Source organism: Colossoma macropomum, unplaced genomic scaffold, assembly GCF_904425465.1.
Source record: "Colossoma macropomum unplaced genomic scaffold, Colossoma_macropomum, whole genome shotgun sequence".
NCBI lineage: Eukaryota > Metazoa > Chordata > Actinopteri > Characiformes > Serrasalmidae > Colossoma > Colossoma macropomum.
In genome coordinates, this window is record NW_023494801.1 from 9528067 (window position 1) to 9547085 (window position 19019).

Consider the following 19019-nt stretch of genomic DNA (forward strand, 5'->3'; position numbering starts at 1 on the left):
GAAATGTATTGGTTTTTATGACATCACTAAAACACGGAATTCGAAACAGGCTGTTGTTTGCAGCTTAGTTTCCATATGTGGACTGTATGAACTGGGGAGTGAAATGTATGTTTGGAAATGTAACAATGTTTCAGTTTTTCATGATAGAGGCCCTTTAAATGACATCTGTACAATCACTCAAATACAAGGCATTCCAGATGTTAATTTTATTAGATTTTCATTCTGGATGTTACAAAGCTTTCTCAGTTAAATCAGCTAGAGTTGTTTATCATTCTGGACTCTATAATTTCTGCATTATTTATAGCTTCCTAGTAATTAGTTGAGATCTGTGGAACTGTTTACTAGCTGGAGTAGTAGCATCATAATAGAATCATTTTATACATGTAGCTTCAACAAACTGGCTTCGTGTTATTGAAGTCATCGAAGTCAAAACAGTCATTACACACTCTTCATGATATAGGCTTTGGCGATGCAAGGTTTTCTTACAACAGCAACAGAACGCTTGCGAGTGCAGACTTTTAATGCTTTTTAATCGCCAAATGTGGTTTTGAAGAGTGACTGTGAAGTTGTAGAAGAGGAATGAGTTCAGAGAACTAGACTAGTGTTGTTTAGCTTTGTGCTAAAAAAACGTGTTAACTTTGTGCTAAAGAACGTTGTGCTTAGAAGGCTGGACTGGCCTGGCTGAAGATCCTGAAGTGAGAACAGGGACAGATGGTGGTGGGATGCATAAACTCATTATGGAGAATAGTAGTCATGAGTGAGAATATATTTACTGGATGGAGAGACTTTCAGGCTTTGTCTTTTTCCAAAACTTCAGTTATTGCATAATTCACACACACACACTCACCCACCAACCCACCCACACACACACACACACACACACACACACACACACACACCCATACACACACACACACACACACACAATATTAGCACATCCAATTTTGATCATGTAGGCTACACATTCACCCATCTGATAACATGAACACTCATTTACCATATAAAGCATGGAAACACAAGGAACTGTGCACAGCAAAGAAAACACACACACACACACACACACACACACACACATGCAGTACTGTGCAAATGTCAAAGACCACCTTTCGTTTATTTAATTTTTTCTAACATATATTTAAGAGAAAATTTAACAGATGCCTCAACATTTGCGTATACTTTTTTCAGCGTCCATTGTTTTTGGGAGACTTGCTTTCAGTTTTTCAAAGAAATCTGAATTGACATTTATATTTTTCCACACCTCAAAAGTTCAGTCTTAGAAGTTTGTTACATTTTCTGCTTCTAACATTACAAGTAATCCCAAGCACATTCAGTGATGTTGAGGTCTGGACTCTGGGGTGGCCAGTCCACTTCTGAGAACACCAGCAGCTTCTTTGTTTGTTTTGTAAATTTTCTTCATTTTTGTCCATTTCCTTTTCTCAGTAGGGGTTTCTTTAAAGCCACACATCCTTTCACACTTATAACACTGAGTTGTCTTCTCACAGTGGAAGGATGGACAGAAACTGTGGATTTTCTCCTCTCTCTCAAAGATGAAAGCTTTAAGTGCTGTTTATCTGATGGGGATAGTTTTGGTGGTCTACCAAGTCTAGGAGTCAGATTTTCTCTGTATCTTTTAATAATTTTTTGAACTCCATTTTTGGAAAATCTGGTTCTTTTTCCTTTGACTTTCCTCTTGCTTATGTTCTTATATCTAATCTCCTCAGAAATATCACATAGGAAATGGTTAACTTGTACTCTGTTTTGACAGAGAACTAAATAAATGCAGCGTGGTCTTTGATTGTTGCACAGTACTATACACATACATGTATGCATTCAGTAACCGATATTCATCTTCATATTAAGTGCATTACAGCGATTTTGGCAGGAAGCCTAAAACACTGAAGTTAAAACACAGCACCGTCATTGTCCACACTGACAAACTCACACACAAGCACTGTAAGTCATTCACGTATCTGCACAGCATTTCTCAGTTTGACACAACTTTTCAACAATTCTCATTCACAAACACACAGTCATACTCACTCACTCATCGCAGTAGTACAGCCTCATTGTCTATTCACAGTAAAATCTATCATGTTAAATTTAAGTTCATTTTACACTGGAGATTTTACTGCGGACAGCATGACATTATACTTTTCACTTCTACACTAATGCTCTCTTGCTTTTAAGTATATATTTCTGCCACTATGTAAGCTCTCTGTCTGCCTCTCCTCCATAAAGATAACTATTTCTGCCCGCTGGTTGTACATATTCTTCTGTTTTGTCCCAGTCTGAGACCCATCCCCCTCCACCCCCAGCCTCGCCCCCGTTAGGCCCTGCAGGATTGGGTTGGTTTATTGCGCCATACTGCCCACCCGTCCTGTAAAGCTCTTCTGTCTCATTGGCGAGCTCGTCTTCTCCCAGGATGCCACACTTCTCCTCGCTGGTGTCCTCAGCATCTGCCCAAGGCTGTTTCTCTCCTGACGCAAATATACCTGAGAAAGAGGAGTGAAAAGGAGATGCTAAAGTACTTTTCTCATGTTTTTCTCATGTTACACCGAATGATCAGCCTTTGAGGCAATTAGGCTACTGTAGAGGGGGTGTAACGATACACAAATTCAGAATTCAGAATTCAGAATTCAGTTTGACACAGTACAGTGGTGTCTCGGTTCAATATATCTTTCCATACACCAAAAAAAAGCAATATGTATATATATTAGTGCAGTTAGCATAATGCTAACCTGGTGGCTAAAAGCTTCCATTAATTATTAGCTACCGGACAGCTAACAAGTAATGGAAGCTTTTAGCCACCAGATTAGCATTGTGCTAACTACATATATGTATATACATATGTATTCTTAATTTATCTGGGAAAACATTGCTCATATATGGTAAAGAACATGCAAGCTGTTTACTTTGCATCAGTGAATGTGTGTTAACCCATGTAACTGAGGTTTATGAGGCATACCATAGAAGACCACACCCCCATAGTGCACCAATGATGCAATGAGGAAGACATACTGCCACTCTTCACGTGTCTGTAAACAAAAAGAACATACATTATAGAAATTACGGCAGCAGTAATGGTACTTGCACAAATGTACAGACTGATGTCACAGAAGTGACAGTAATGGTCTCTGTGCAGGACAGTCGCTAATGTATGATGATGGTGCGGAGTTTCAGGTCAACTGATGCTGTGATTATGTGGATTCTGGACTGATGCCACATATATACAGCTGTAGAGCTGTAAACTGCAGTAATGTGCAGTAAAGTTCACCCTTCATTTATTTCATTTCACTGTATATCAGTACTGTTGTAACAAAACCTCATATCTTCAAAATGGTAAATTTATAGCAGAAGGAAAAAAAAAAATTAACTATAATGTTTAATAATGTAACAAGATTTCCAAGTAATTTTGGGTCGTTTCTATTGGTCCGCTTATCAAACAATTTTCACGCAATGTAAAAGGCAGCTGCCTTTTTTAGGATGGTAAAAAGAAATAAAGTTATAGCCGTATCCAAGCTATAATATGAAAAACTTTGTGGCGTTGACTAATTCTTCAGAAGCAAAACGCAGTGATGCACGAATGAGCGCAAGCATGTCAGCATGTTGGGGGCCTGTTATTATTAGCATTTACCTTATGTTTAGTCATGGCTCCCACTATTAAGGGGCACACCATGCCAGATAAAGTGCCCACTCCATTAGAAATGCCCATCAGGATGCTGGCATAACGTGGAGCTATGTCCAGATGATTCACATTAAAGCCTGTCACAAACAGAAAGAGAGAGACATTCTTGGAAAAATTGTTGTAATGAAAAACAAATGGATCCTTGACCAACTCAAGCATCACTTCGCATTCAAAGCCCAGCTAAACCAACCTGAAGCTTATTTTGGACATTTATTGGAAAAACCACTATGCTTAGAACACTTGAAGATAAAGAGAAAGAGGATGACCAACTACAAGATGCATAAATACAATAAGAGGAATAACAAACAAACTATTCAGAAGCCTAAAGACCCAAACAGAAGACAGGATATTCTAGGGAGCACTGTCCATATGTTCAATAGGAGTCGGAATTAACTTGGCACTTAATAGTAATAATTGAACCAGGACTGTAACGGTTTCATTACAGTATGTCCTATGATGTCAGTGATATACATACTGTACATCATGTGCTCTTATGCTCTGTCCATCAAAAGTTTGAGGCCATACATACATATGCAAAGGTGTTGTTAGCTTAAAACAGCTATTTGGTCATATTTTGGGTATTTTTCGTAACACTCAGACTTCAAGTTTCTTTCACGGATGTGCAGGTTTTGCCTAAATAATGATTTTACTTTTTCAGATTATTGTTAAAGGCACACTATTTAGTGTGATATTGGGCCACTCTTATGGTCCAAAAGTGGTTTAAATACCATCACAACAAAGGGGTTAAAATGTGTGGGTTTAGCATTATTCACAAGGTAGAATTTTTGTCAGTTTTCCCTTCAGTTTTGCAGTTTTTACTAAGAAAATGGCAAAATATGTCATAGGGAATCTGGAAATGATATTGCATTTTCCTTTAGTTCTGTGACATATTTTTGAGTGAACAGTGGTATCACGGAGGGTCCCTGAGTTAGCTTTGTGCTTTGCTCAATGATAGGAGGGTGTTGTGGGAGGGGGAATTGCAACATAAAATTATTGCGGAATATTATTTCTCTTCCCCTGTGGGTGCACAATCACATAGGCAGGCAAAAGTCACTACAATTCAATCAAAGACCATGAGAAAACAAGAATTATGTCTTTTAACCCCTTAAAGTTTTATCACACACTTTTATAACTTAATATCTCAGCCAGTTTGCACGGAAGTCCCTGTAGTTACTAAACAGTAAGCCTTAGTATGTAATAAGCCTGGGATTTTAAAGGGTTAAATAATGTGATTTGCTGAATTACATCAAATAAAATATTGCAAACCAACAAACATGCCCAATTATTAAAAACTTAAAATTAAAACTAAACTAAACTAAAATTAAAAGCCCGGTGTCCCTTAACCACTGACAGGCAGTGTATGTGCTGAACTGGGTTGTATGATTAATGTTATGAGTAGTATGTATCCTGTGTTGTGTGTTCTAACCTGAGATAGCGAAACCACTGAATCCAACAGCTAATACGAGGAAGGATATCGCCACTCCTTTAGTGTGAGAGAAGCCCACCACCAGCAGCAGAGTGGCCTCCATTCCGAATCCTGCAAAATACACATGCATCAACCACAGTACACTTAATTTTGAGTAATAAACATATTTGGAAGCACAAGGCTTTCAGATGAAACTGGTGGCAGTTGTAAGTCTGCATGTGTTACTTTTAACTGTAACTCTGTTTATGGTCTTCATGGCTGTATTGGTTTATTATTTAGTTATACATCTTATAAGTTACTATTAAGTAGGTACTATGAATGATTCTGTAACTATGATGAAACATGAACATTTTTCATGAAATATGTAAGCTGTAGTTAAAGAGGTACTGAACTATCCCTAAAATTAGTTGGATGGATGGTGCAGGGGGTCCAGGTGACACGCTCCTGAGCATCAAAACTGGAGCGTATTGTATTTCTGTAGTTTACGTTCAGTGTGTACCTGTTCGCTGCTCTGTGAAATATTATTGAATCATACATGCATCTGTGTCAATTTACTGTTCGAGTGTGCGCGTATGACTGTATTATGCATCAGTGATTATTGCCCCAGCTGCTAAACCTAAACCAGACACTACACACACACACACACACACACACACACACACACACACACACACACACACACACACACACACACACACACACACACATCCTCTGTATCTTCTTTCTCTCTCTCTGTTACTCTCTCTCTCTCTTTCTCACCTCCACAGTTCATGAGTTTGCGGACGTTTGTAGTGCTCATTAGGTTGTGTGACCTCAGGTAGTCAGCCAGCTGCCCCCCCACTGGCACTATGATGGTCATCACTAGGTGAGGAAGTGCAGACACCAACCCCACCTGAGAGAGAGAAAGAGAGAGAGAGAGAGAATAAATACATATAAACAAATCATTAATCAAGTCCAATTTCCAGTGCTCTTCTTAAGAATGCTCAGTATTTACAGTTACCATCCAGCTTACCTAGTTTATCTAATTAGTCCCTCATTAATTTAAATCAGGGCTGCTGCTGATGGAAATTCATGTTTAACAAATCCATGCAATGGCTGTAGTGCACTGAAAAGTCAGAAACCAAACCTATTTCTTCTAACTGCATTATCCTTTGAGACATTTATCACTTTTTTGAAAACTAAAAAATGAATTATGTTTTAGTGTATTTATGTTCAATTGCATTCTTTCTTATTTTTATAGTGTTTAACTGGCAAAACACACTTACTGATAAAGAGATCTTGGCTGCCTAAGACTTTTGCACACTGCTTGATGCACACTATGATCTACTGGCCATTTGAACATGCTTATGCCATGCACTGTTTAAAAAACACTGTCAATATCAATATATATATCCTATATAGCAAAATGAAAGCTATGTTATTTATATATTAGCCTTTACAGGGGAGGAGGTAGTTATTTGACTGTAATTTGAAAATCAGACCTTTTGGTTGAATTAAACCCCATTCAGATTCGGATTTATTGTACATGAGTTCAGGGGAAATTTCCTCTTCTACATGTGCTCCTTGATGATTTTATGTTATTGTCAGTTCCTTAAAGATCTAATGTTAAATTCTGATAATATAAAACACAACACACAAATTTGACACTATATACTCCCAAAAAAAACTAATCCAATCCAAACAGGGCTTAAGACTGAGTGAACAAGCCACTACTTTTGATTGCAACTGCGTATGTCTCTGTCCTTGCATATCTGCATGTGCCATACAAGTTAAAACTGTGCTCTATGTGTGTGTGAGCAGGTATGAGTTTCACCTTGCTGATTTCGAAGCCAAACACCTCCTCGAAGTACGCAGGCTGGCTGATGAGGAGCAGGTAGAAGGTCCAGCTCCTGCAGAAGTTAGCCACGATGATGGCATACACCGGCATTGAAGTGAAGAAATGACGCCAGGGTGTCTTAAATTTCTGCAGAGAATGGAAAACACAGAGGTCTCGGTCTCCCTTTCACACACACAGCACAGCATATTACAGCAGCAGCAAAACGAGAGAGGAGAAATGAGGAGAGAGAATGCAAACGTACACCCTGAATGTGTGCCAGGGTGTGATGGAAGGAGAATGAAAATTTCTCTGTATAAATATACCAGTGCTGTCATATAAAAACCTCATTTATACAAAGCAGTAACTTTATGGCGGCAGAAATAAAGGTATCACTTTACTTGAATAGCCCACTGTAGATGCTTCATGGATGCTTTTCTGGCATTTAACTAATTTATCTACCATAATTTTCCCTAACCCAAAACTTCAGTCTAACCCTAACCTTAACTTTAAACTCAACCCAAAACCTAAACTTAATCATCACCCTCTCCTAAGCCTAACTCTGGTGTTAATCTTGACTTTAACCTTAACACTGTTGAGAATCAACTGACTTACACTAGAGAGGTTATTCAAAATAATTTGAACATCTGCAGATAATCAGCTGAGTGCTATCCAAAAAAGTGAGACCAAAAAAAAACCTCTTAATTTCACTTAAAAATGCTCAAAAGTAAGTTTAGACCATTTCTAATGATCCATTTGTCAAGAAATGTAATGGACTTCAGGAGCTGTACTTAAGTCTTAATGCATCAGATTAACCACTAACATAATTAGGACATGATAGTGGAATCAACTTTGTGAGAGGAATCAATTTCATGAGAAAACTATCAATCTAGGCCTCCTAAAAGTCACTGACAGTAAATATGTGGTGCAAGTTTCAGTCAGTTGAATGTAGAAAGTAGAAATGGAAAACAGCAACAGCTTAATGCCAGTGTTCTTTACCAAATGTTTCACTGTAAAACTGTCACATACAAGGTAAAATATATTATTGTATGTTACAAGCTTAAAATAAAACATGTGGAATGTTTTCTGTAAGCTTTAAAAGTTTGTGTTTAATCAAGAATGGTCAAAAAAATGTTAATGTGTATCTGTGTTAGCTTGGCACTAACATACTACAGAAAACCCCACAGGGGTGCAAGCAGAAATGAGCTTTACCATAGAGATTTTTTTTCTGTTTTTATTATTTTTTTTATTTTGTCGTTTATGGCTTGAACTGAAGGCCTAGCTCTAATTATCACAATCAGTATATCATTGAGTGGCAGCATGGGCAGTATTTGTGTCTGAGTGTGTGAAGGTGCAAGTTGCCACATTTAGAAAAAAGATTTTTTTTTAATTCCATTCCACCCACTTATGCAGTTTTCACAACGATTCTGACATTCCCCAGTGTTTTCTTATTTGGGATTTGTTTTTAGGTAAGAACAAAATCCACCCCCATTAAAGAGCACAAAGGTGCAAACCATTCTGAATCTGATGTAGACTTTTTCTTAGGACTTTCTCAAATACAAATTTAAGAAATAACTTAAGTAGATATTGTTTTCTTGAGGCCCAGTGATTCTAAATCATGGACCTAAATAAAGAACTCAAATGTACACCTGAAGAGGATTGACCAGTCCTGCTGTTTCACCGATTGCATCCTCAATGTATTTTCTTTCCTCTGGGGTGATGGTAGGATGGACAGCTGGACTCTCGTAGGACACCAAGATCCAGAAGAGGTACCATAATATCCCAAAACTACCTGAGAGAGAGACAGCAGAAGAGGAGACAGATGATAAAAAAGAGGGAGCACAGGTGTCATACGTTCCACAGCACAGCCTTACCTGGTGGGGTCAGTCTGATTGGCTGTGCACCCCACATTCAAAGGCAGCAAATTCTACCTCATCTAATGTTTGCGATCACTGGCTTGTGTATTAAATGTGCATCAGTTTCTCAAAATTCAATTTAAAGCGCCCATGTAAAGGAATCTTAAAAGATTCTTGCATTTTGTGAATAACAGAATTAAATGCCTTATCCATTCACGTTGAAGTGATGTGTAGTGTTGTTACTGCAGACAGGCTGCTGAGGTGTTGGAATAGAATATATAAGGAAAATGATTGAATGTTGTGCTATTCCTGAGTGTCAGGAAGCAAATATATTATTGCAGCCTTCCGAAGGACCCAGATATCCAAAAGGAGTGTTATTTTTTCCAATGTCCCAGATGATTTGAGTCCAAGGTTAACAATTTGTTCTGTACATTTTAGCCCAGGCAGTTTTTTGAATTCTTCACAATGCAAGGCAGTCCATCAGAAAGAGGTCATTTACATATTTAAATTCTAAAGGCATGGTAATATATAGTAGTTCAGCAAAAAAAATAAAAAATAAAAAAAATAGAAATCAAATTGACACAAGTTTTCACTTACTTCAAATATAATGAATTAGCCAAGACACGTTTGATGTCCAAATTTAGCTTCTTCAGTTTAATACTGGAGCTCTAAGGCTAAGGTTGCTAACAAACACTACAAGTCAATAGTCACCCAAATTTTTTCCATAAATACATCCACAAAACTTCTCTCAACCTGCTCAAACCACATCTAGGTCTTCATTAAGGCTGTGCAGACTCAATCAGAGCACAATACATGAACTGTGAACTATAAAAGTAAACAAAACTTTACATGTATAGCTGAACGCTGCAGTCAGCTACTTTAGATGTTGCACCGAATTTGACTTCCTTCTTGTGCACACACGCCACAGAGGCATAACAGTGCTATAGATTACATTAGTGATTTATGTTTATGAATCATTGCTGAATTTTTTAAACTGGAGAAATGTTTATAAGTAAAAACAACAGAAATCAGGAAAGAGTATATATGAGTCTATGTGTCTCCTTGCACACGAAGGAATGTCAGATTCTGCAGTGGAGTCAGACTTGGGTTTTAGCAGGTCGAGAGAAGGTTTGAACATGTATTAACAGAAAACATTACGTAAATCTGATCTGTGCCAAACCATTCCTTTACATTGAAGGGTAAAGAGACTTATTATAATAATGGCTGTTTTGCTTTATTAAAGTCATTTACAAAAATCCCTTTAAATGTCCTATCGGTGCAGAACAGAGTTGGCTATAAGATAAATAAATGTTTGTTGTGTCTGCATGTATTTGTCACTTACCGTATACATAAAACACAGAATACCATCCAGTATACTGCACTAACACTCCAGCTAAAGGCATGGCCACCACAGCTCCAGCATACGACCCTAAATCAGACAAAGATCCACAAAACACACGCAGCATCATTAACACTTTAATGAAGCCCACTTTGGAAATAAATCACTTGACACATAAAATCAATGTTAAAGTCTTTTTAAATGACTTTTTATTAGAATGTAAAAAAAAGAAAGACTGGCAATGTAAAAATGGTATAATGATCCAGTAATGTGACCAACCAGATCCAGCAAAGCTCATGTATACTTTAATATAAAGACCCAATTTGCATTAGAAATAAGTGTTGCCATAATTTTAATAGCTCCTTCATTTTGTGTCCTTCCAAACAGGGAAACTAAATAAGGCAGTAAAGTAGCCTAAGCAGTGTCCACTCATGACTTGTCTGAAAGTCATTTATTGTATCCAAAATCTCTTGCTTACTCTGCGACTGTGGAACTTTTCACACAGTCAACATCATGGCCCACTGCACAGCCTACAGCCTCTAAACTTACATGCACTTTGTTAAGTTTAGAACATAAGTAAAGTATAATAATCACATATGATATGACATGATTTACACTCTTAAAAAAGATGGTTCCCCAGGGGTTCCTTAGTAAAGACAATAGTTCTATATAGAACCATGAATACTCAAAGAACTATTTGCATGCTGACACTATAGAGCACCAAAAAGGGTTCTTCTATTGTGACATGCTTTTCATTATAACAACAGAAAAACCCTTTTTGGTGCTGCATAGAACCCTTTTCAAAAAAGCTCTATATAGACCCACATACAGCACATTCTCCATCAGTCTGAAGAACCATTTATACCATGCAAAGAACCCTTTAAGCATGCAAATGATTATTTGAGTAATCATGGTTCTACAAACAACCATTGTCTTTACTAGAACCCTTGAAATATCATCTTTGTAAAAAGTGTATTGTCATTGGTTGGTGTCTCACCACAGAAAGCTGTCGTGGCCAATCGGCTTCTCTCGAGAGGCGGAGCCCATTTGGCCCAGATACCATGGCATGCAGGATATGACACGCCCTGTGGGTGTGGCAATAAGAGGAGGAAATGCATTATGACCATAAGCATCTCAAATATAAGGCAAATGATAAACAAAGAGAATGAAACATTATGGCCCAAACTGATGCAGCGTCTCAGGGTTGTGTGTCCAATTTTTGCCTTTATTACAGCTTCCATTATTTTCAGGAGACTTGCTTTCAGTGTTAGAAGTTGGTTGCATTTTCTGCTTCTCATGATCCAAGTAGTCAAATTCAACAAATTCAATGATGATGCGATGACACGACTGTAATGTCACTCTTACTGCACATTTAGACTGTACGTACTGTTGCTATTCCTAGTCATGTTTATACTCATTGTGTTGTAACTACTTAATACCACTTGGTGCAATATCTGGTCTCATGTAAATACAACAAATCTGTCCTTATGCTAAGTAAATATGCAAATAGATATACTTCTATTCCTACTCTCTCATACTTTGACTTATGTCTTTTTTATTTCTGCCTAATTTATGTCTGTTTATAAGTTTATGTGCAACTATATGTCTTGCTACTGTAATACTGCAATTTTCCTCCAGGATCAATAAAATTCTATCTATCTATCTATCTATCTATCTATCTATCTATCTATCTGTCTGTCTGTCTGTCTGTCTGTCTGTCTGTCTGTCTATCTATCTGTCTGTCTGGACTCTGGGGGAACACCAGCAGCTTCTTTGTTTGATCTGAATTTTTTTTTTCTTTTTTTCTCTGTTCCTTTTCGCAGTAACAGCTTCTTTATAGCTGCACATCCTTTCAGACTCATAGTGTTGAGTTGTCTTCTCACAGTGGAAGGATACAGAAACACCTGTGGATTTTTTCTTGATGTTCTCCTCTCTCTCAAAGATGAAAGCTTCAAGTACTGTTTATCTGATGGTGACAGTATTGATGGTCTATCAGGTCTAGCACAGTTGTTAGGAGTCAAATTTTATCTATAACCTCTATTCATTTTTTTTTATTTCAGATTTGCAAAATTCTTATTTTTCATTTACCCCCTTCTATATCCACTTTCTTTAGAAATGTCTCTTGGAAAATGAATTAGTTAATGGTACCTAATGCTTTGGCTGGCAATTAAATAACTGCAGGGTGGTCTCTGACTTTTGTACAGTATTTTTATGGGATGGTGCTAAATTCTAGAATTATGGGCATTTAATTCAATGAAATTTGTGCAGGATTTTTTACAGTGAAGATCACTACAAAGCAGCTTAACAGCGATTGGAAAAAAAAAGATTTCTGCTGTACTGCTTGATAATAATGTACAAACAGATAAACACCAACAAAGCTCAAAAAAGGAAAAATGGCAATTTGTGCAAATCATTTTAGCGCCTAATGAAACTTTACAAATGCAGTGAAGTGAACACATTTACACACACAAACACACACACAAAGCACAGATGGCGTACCTCCACAAGACCCTGGCATATCCTGATCATAATGACACATCCATAGTGGACTCGTGCCGCGGCCGGTATCAGCATGTTCAGGACGGACGTGGCCACAATCGCAAAGCCAAACACTCTGAGACAAAAAGGAACACAAACTGTTTCAGAACACACATTTACAACAGTATACACAAGAAAACAGTGATACACATCAGATCTTCCCAATCAATAAACAAAAAAACAATATGAGGAGAAACTAAGAACCTGTTGGCAGCAAATTTCTGACAGATGAATCCTCCGGGGATCTGCGTGACAATGTAACCCCAAAAAAACGAGCCATGGATCATCCCCACTGTCTCTGGATCCCACGTGAATTGAGCAGCCTAGAGAGAGAGAGAGAGAGAGAGAGGGAGGGAGAGAGAGAGAGAGAGAGTCAAAGAGAAAAAGAGAGAGTCAAAAGGAAAGAGAGTGACAAAAACAAAAAGAGAGAAAGAGAGAGAGAGAGAGAGAGAGAGAGAGAGAGTCAAAGACAGAAAAAGAGAGAGAGAGAGAGAGAGAGAGAGAGAGAGAGAGAGAGAGAGGGGAGATAGTCAAAGAGATAAAGAAAAAAAGGAGACAGACAGAGAGAGAGAAAGAGAGGGATGAAGAAAAAGTCAAGAAAGAGAGAAAAGGAATGAGAAAACAGAAAGAAAGAGAAAGAGAGAGAGAGAGAGACAGAGTGAAGAGTGTAAGAGAGAGAAAAATATTTTAAATTTTTAATGACACTTAACTGTCAGTGGTGGAATATTCTTTTGAAATCCAACCATACAGTAACTGTTCCTGCACTGTGAGCAGTTTTACAATACAATGTAATACAAACTGGTTTAGGCTTCATGCCAATATCAAAATCATGACTGAGGCTAATCCAGAGAGAGCAGTGCACAGATATTCATCTAGGAACCTACTAAAGTAAAAGTAAGTAGTTCTATTTTGAAATACTAAAAATGCTACTTCCTTTTGACTTTGAAGAATGTTATTCTTTTTTCATTTACTCATAGAACATTGCTTTTGACGGACTACGTTAAACGCTGCAAAAGACTGACTCAATTAAAAAAACAAAAAAAAAGGTTATAAAACATGTTATTTACCACTTTTACTCAAAGCTCACAGAGCTGCTGGTGCAGCAGTGCATAAAGCATAAGGTGCTTGGGTGATGTGGAAAAGACATAGGAGAGCATGGTGATCAATTAGAATCTTCTCAGCCAATCAGAGAGCTCGTCTCATACATTTAAGCAGTTGCATGAGATCACACCAAAAATTTGATGGCAGTGGACATGAAAGGCCAGGCAGAAAAATAAACAAACAGAACATACAGCTGGCTCCATAATTATTGCCATCCTTGGTAGAGAAGGGTAAAAAACAGCAATGAAAAAATCTTACACTGAAAATAACAGAGAAAGAAACTTTACTTGATGTATGTTTAGTCTCAGAAAACTAAAATCCTTGTCAAAAATATATTTCTTAACAAAACATATGCGTAACAGTTATTGATACCTACAGAAATTCTAACAAAATTGTAACTGAAGCATGTTTCTATTTATATAATACTTTTTAAAACACCACCTGAGAGTCCACGAATGCTTAGGCAGTCAGCCAAGACTGGCCGTTTGACTGGGGTATAAATACAAAGTGACACAGGGGCCAAATCCTGTTAGTATTCATCAACATGTAGAAGTCTAGAGAATATACACTCAAAATGAGAATCAAAATCACAATGGCTAAAAAATTACCTAGCCTGAAAAATTCCACATCAACTGTTAGGGCAACACCATGGCTGAAAGTTTAATCCGTGGCCAGATGAGACAAAAGTAGGGTTTTTGGCAACATTCAGTGTGGGTTGGGCATAAAAAGAAGGATAGTTCTAGAGAAAAAAAACCTAATCCCCACTGTTAACCCCTTAAATGGCCAACCAGCAAGCCCAACATTTTATCACACACATAAGCTAAGAACAGCTTGGCCAGTTTAGATTTAAGTCCCTGTAGTTACTGAATAATAAGCCTTAGTATGTAATAAGCCCGGGATTTTTAGGGGTTAGGTACAGTGGAGGATCTTTGATGGTTTGGTGCTGTTTTTCCTTTAAAGGCCTTGGGAACCATGTTATCTTGGACTCCATATAGTACCAGGAGAATTTAAAATGAAAATCTGATTGCCTTTGCCAAAAAGCCAAAACTGGGATGTTATTGGATCTTCCAGGTGTACAATGAACAAAAATATACTGTAGCCACTCACTATTGGCTTCGTCAGTATGTGGTATATTGTTTGTGTTGTTGTTCATCAGTATGTAATATGTGTTTTTTAATGTGTTGCTCTGTGTCAGGGAGTGAATTTAGTTAGTGTGAGTTGGTGGTCACTGTCAGGCTGAAGCCTGTAAATAGGAGAAAAAAAGTCAATCCTCCAAACCCCTGGAGAGAATGTAAAGACTTAGGCTACAAGAACAAAGCCATGAATGTGTAAATTGGTAGCACTATACAAACTGTAAACTGGTTTACTGGAAATCAGATTTTCTACTGAATTAACCAAATCAAGCTACCAACTAACTTGTGAACCTAAACAACAAGGTAACTCTACAAGTTACAACAATGAACTAGGCGAAACTACAAAACCGTTATAATAGCCATCTCACTCATACCTACTAATAGCAGAATATAAAATCTGTCTTTGCCAGAGATCAAAACCCTACAGTTCATTGTCCTGGAACTCAGGGCAGTGAACTAGTACATGTGGTGAAGTGTGAATATACAGTAAAGTGCCACAGGAGACCAAAGTAGCCTGAAAATATTTGTATCAAAACATCTTGCTTTTTTCCTTAGCTGATGCATGATCACCACAAAATATTTTGGCACAATATGTGCTTTGCTGGGTGCCGTGCATGCCGCAACAGTACCAGGAATTAACCAAAGCTGATCCCTCTTGACAGGTCACACTGGGACGAGACACGTGCCAAAACCTGCAGCCAGTGGCAGAGCAGGATGTTCCTTCTGACCAATTGATTTTGGTTTTAGCATTTTGAGAGTGTAGGCATGAAGCCAAATATACAAGTAGTCAGCTCCAAATACAACTGGTAGATATATTTCATACCATATTCACAGATTTAAAGAGCCCACAATTTCTTTTGTATTGTATTTTCCCTGAGGTCCACTTACTAAGTTTGTTTGGGTTTTTGTGCAAAATTCATTCTTAATTCATTTTTGCATTACAATTTTCCGGTATCTTTTTATTAAGACTGATACTTGCATATGACCTCTGTTCTGATCGGGTGCCCTGTATTGTGCCTCTTCCAAAGACTGTTTGTGCTGGTTATATGTGTCGCCATGCATATTACCATTCAGGATACCGTTGCCAGTATATGAATCAACCACTGGTAACTGTTTAAACCATAAGCCAAAACACATTACAAAACCATAAGAAACCAAAAGAAACACTTATTGGTTTCTATGGGGTTTTTCAGCAGGGTTATGTTTAAAAACTAAAGTTTGTTTTAGCCTAAAGATTAATATAATGCTCAGTTTAAGCTGCTTAAGGTAAAGTTTTATTCCTGCACATGTAAGTGTACACATAAAACTCCCATATTAATGTAAGTTAATTGATCTATATGCCTACATAACCCATTAGTTTACCCAGGCCACAAAAGCTGTAGTTTGTGTAATATTTAGCCTGTGAATCTCTATTTGCATTTAAACCAAATTTTGTTTTAGCTTATAATGTTAGCCCAATGCAAATTCATCACAAATTTACTGAAAACTCACATAAAACGTCTGAAATGATGATTAACGCAAAACGCATGTGCTGAATGCCGCTGGCTTGAAACGCTGCAGTGAAAATGCTGGATTGAAACTGCTGACGGCTCTGCAAACATGTTATTGACATTTTTTGCACTTTAGTTTGCATATCTGGACTGTATGGACTGTGGAGTGAACATTATATAACAGTGTGTATAGACTACATTAAACTGTAGGTTGTTATTTTAAATATATGGACTCTTTAATCATTTTGGTTTCCTTAAAGGGCATATATACAGATATATAGCTTATAACTTCAACATGTATGAGTGGAGCCAAACTGCGGGAGGTTGAATAGGTGGATATATGTAAATGTGTTGGTTTTCGTGACATCACAGAAATTTAAAACAGGCTGTTTTAAGCCTGCAGCTTAGGCATAAGGTAAGTCAGGTAAGTTAAACTAGGCACTTAAATTACTACACTTGTACTGCACAATGAGCAATGAACGTGTGCATTTCTGGCTTTCTTATGTTTATAAAATCAGTTAAAGTTTGTTTCTCATGGCTCTTTGTTCGTACCCCACTCACCTCTATGATGGGCTTCTTTCCTTTAAAAACAGTGTGCTCATTGACCATACTGACGATGGCCACACCCAGGTTGCAGCGGATGCCGAAAGAGATGCAGAAGCCCAGGCCGGAGAGCATAGCGATGATGTAACGGCGCGGCAGGCCAAAGCATGTGCAGTCCACGATGGGCAGCTCCTTCTCCTCCACCAACTCTGGCCTGCCCTCTGCCGACAGCTCGATGGTCTCTCCATTCTCCTGACGCTTCTCAAGGATTCTGGAGGAAGAAGGAGAGCATTTTCAAATGATCTTAACACAGAAAGGTCCTTAAATTATTCATAAATGAATATGTCAAAACTGCATCTTAGGACAACACATTGTACCTCCAACACAGTAACTTTACAGGAGAAAAAAACATTATTAACTTTTAATGTCAGATTTACTCCAAGTAACTTTGGAGCATTTCTACCGGCCTGTTCCTTATGAATTTCTCACACAGTTTAAAGGCCAACTGGCATTCAAAAATAAATAAATAAAAACAACAAAGTAGAGAAACAGGGATGATGTGTAAGTTAGGAGAAATATGGAATCTTGTGGTATAAGAAGTTAAAGTATTTATCCAATCAACTGATATCTTGTTAAGGCATGAGAAAACATTTTTTCAGGTAAAAACAGTTGAGATTGTGCAACATACTTTAGAAAACCGTGTACCATACAGTGTCAAACCACATAAGTCTATTTTAGCTTACTGAAAAACTCAACATAGTTTGAGTCATGTGTAATGATTTTGATGTGTACTTTATACACAAATAGACTTCATGGTCAATGGACTTTCATTGTTCATTAGTTACATTAGTTTCATAACTCCAGTGCAAACTGAAACTGAGACACAAACGTCTGACACCCACACTAAACAAATGATAAATGATAGAGCATGGAGAAAAATGATAGCATTTAATTTTACTATAGTAGTGCAGCACTTTGTCTTTCTATGTTTTTGGAAGGGATTTTTATTTATTTACTTACTTACTTACTATTTTCAAAATTGTTTTTAATATAAATGAGTTCTTTCTTGGTCTATTTATGATGAGTACAATATAAAGGACTAGCCAGAGGAAAACAATACCTCACATGTACATTTGTGACAGTCGTCCTGACAATGCTATTTTGGGAATAATGCCAAAGCCCACCTATTTTGCCCACCTTGTTGTAATGTCAGCATTCATCAGCACTCCTTTTAGCCGTTTAATTCAAAAAGAATATCAATGTGTAATAGTTTGGAAAAGAAAAGTGTCAGATCATTATTTAGGCAAAACCTGCGTTTTATAGCGAGAACGTTCACCAAGGACACTGGGATGAACATGAAACATGAAGTGTTGCAAAAAATGAGAAAAATGTTCGCAAAAAAAGGTGTTAGATTAGCAATAGCTCTGCAAGTATTGTACGTCTGCTGACTTCAAAAGTAACAGTGAGCAAAGTTCAAATTTCAAAAGAACATAACTTTAGGTTTGCACTTCACATCATGTAGGTTAAACAGGATTTCTCCTGTTTAATAACAGTCTGCCTGCTGCTTTTAAAGTACACATACATGAGCTACATTACACACACACCTAGCACACCTGCATGAGAGAGAGAGATAGAGAGAGACAGACAGAGAGAGAGAGAGAGAGAGAGAGAGAGAGAGAGAGAGAGAGATAGATAGAAAGACAGTAGAGGGAAAGGGAGAGTGAGAGATTGATAGAAAGAGAGAAAAATAAGAGAAAGATAAAGAAAGAAAGAGAGAGAAATAGACAGATAGAGAGATAGACAGAGAGAAAGGAAGAGTGTGAGATGTACATCAGACAGAAAGAGAGAGATAGAAACACAGAGAGAGAAAGAGAAAGAGAGAGAGAGAGAGAGAGAGAGAGGGAGAGAGAGAGAAAGAGAGAGAGAGAGAGAGAGAGAGAGAGAGAGAGAGAGAGAGAGAGAGAGAGAGAATGAGAAGAAGGTGAGGGGGTGTCTCAGTGGATATCAGAACATGGGCGTTAAGCAGAGACCTGAAGAGAGACCATCTGGGTACTGCAACCTGCCCCACCACACACACACACACACACACACACAC

General features: G+C 37.7%; 1 protein-coding gene across 1 annotated transcript in view; it reads right to left on the minus strand.

Annotated features, from left to right (window-relative positions):
* Positions 1 to 1670: 1670 nt before the first annotated feature.
* The window catches only part of slc17a7a (solute carrier family 17 member 7a), a 30829-nt gene continuing 13480 nt past the window's right edge, over positions 1671 to 19019 (minus strand). The window contains exons 2-13 of the mRNA XM_036590349.1: positions 16943 to 17195; positions 12862 to 12980; positions 12619 to 12733; positions 11117 to 11204; positions 10123 to 10209; positions 8574 to 8716; positions 6925 to 7074; positions 5871 to 6003; positions 5112 to 5222; positions 3635 to 3762; positions 2966 to 3035; positions 1671 to 2492 (exon numbers count right to left, since the gene is read on the minus strand). Of these exons, the coding sequence (XP_036446242.1) occupies positions 2203 to 2492; positions 2966 to 3035; positions 3635 to 3762; positions 5112 to 5222; positions 5871 to 6003; positions 6925 to 7074; positions 8574 to 8716; positions 10123 to 10209; positions 11117 to 11204; positions 12619 to 12733; positions 12862 to 12980; positions 16943 to 17195 (1687 nt within the window). The 3' untranslated portion in view covers positions 1671 to 2202. The remainder of the gene's footprint in view (positions 2493 to 2965; positions 3036 to 3634; positions 3763 to 5111; positions 5223 to 5870; positions 6004 to 6924; positions 7075 to 8573; positions 8717 to 10122; positions 10210 to 11116; positions 11205 to 12618; positions 12734 to 12861; positions 12981 to 16942; positions 17196 to 19019) is intronic.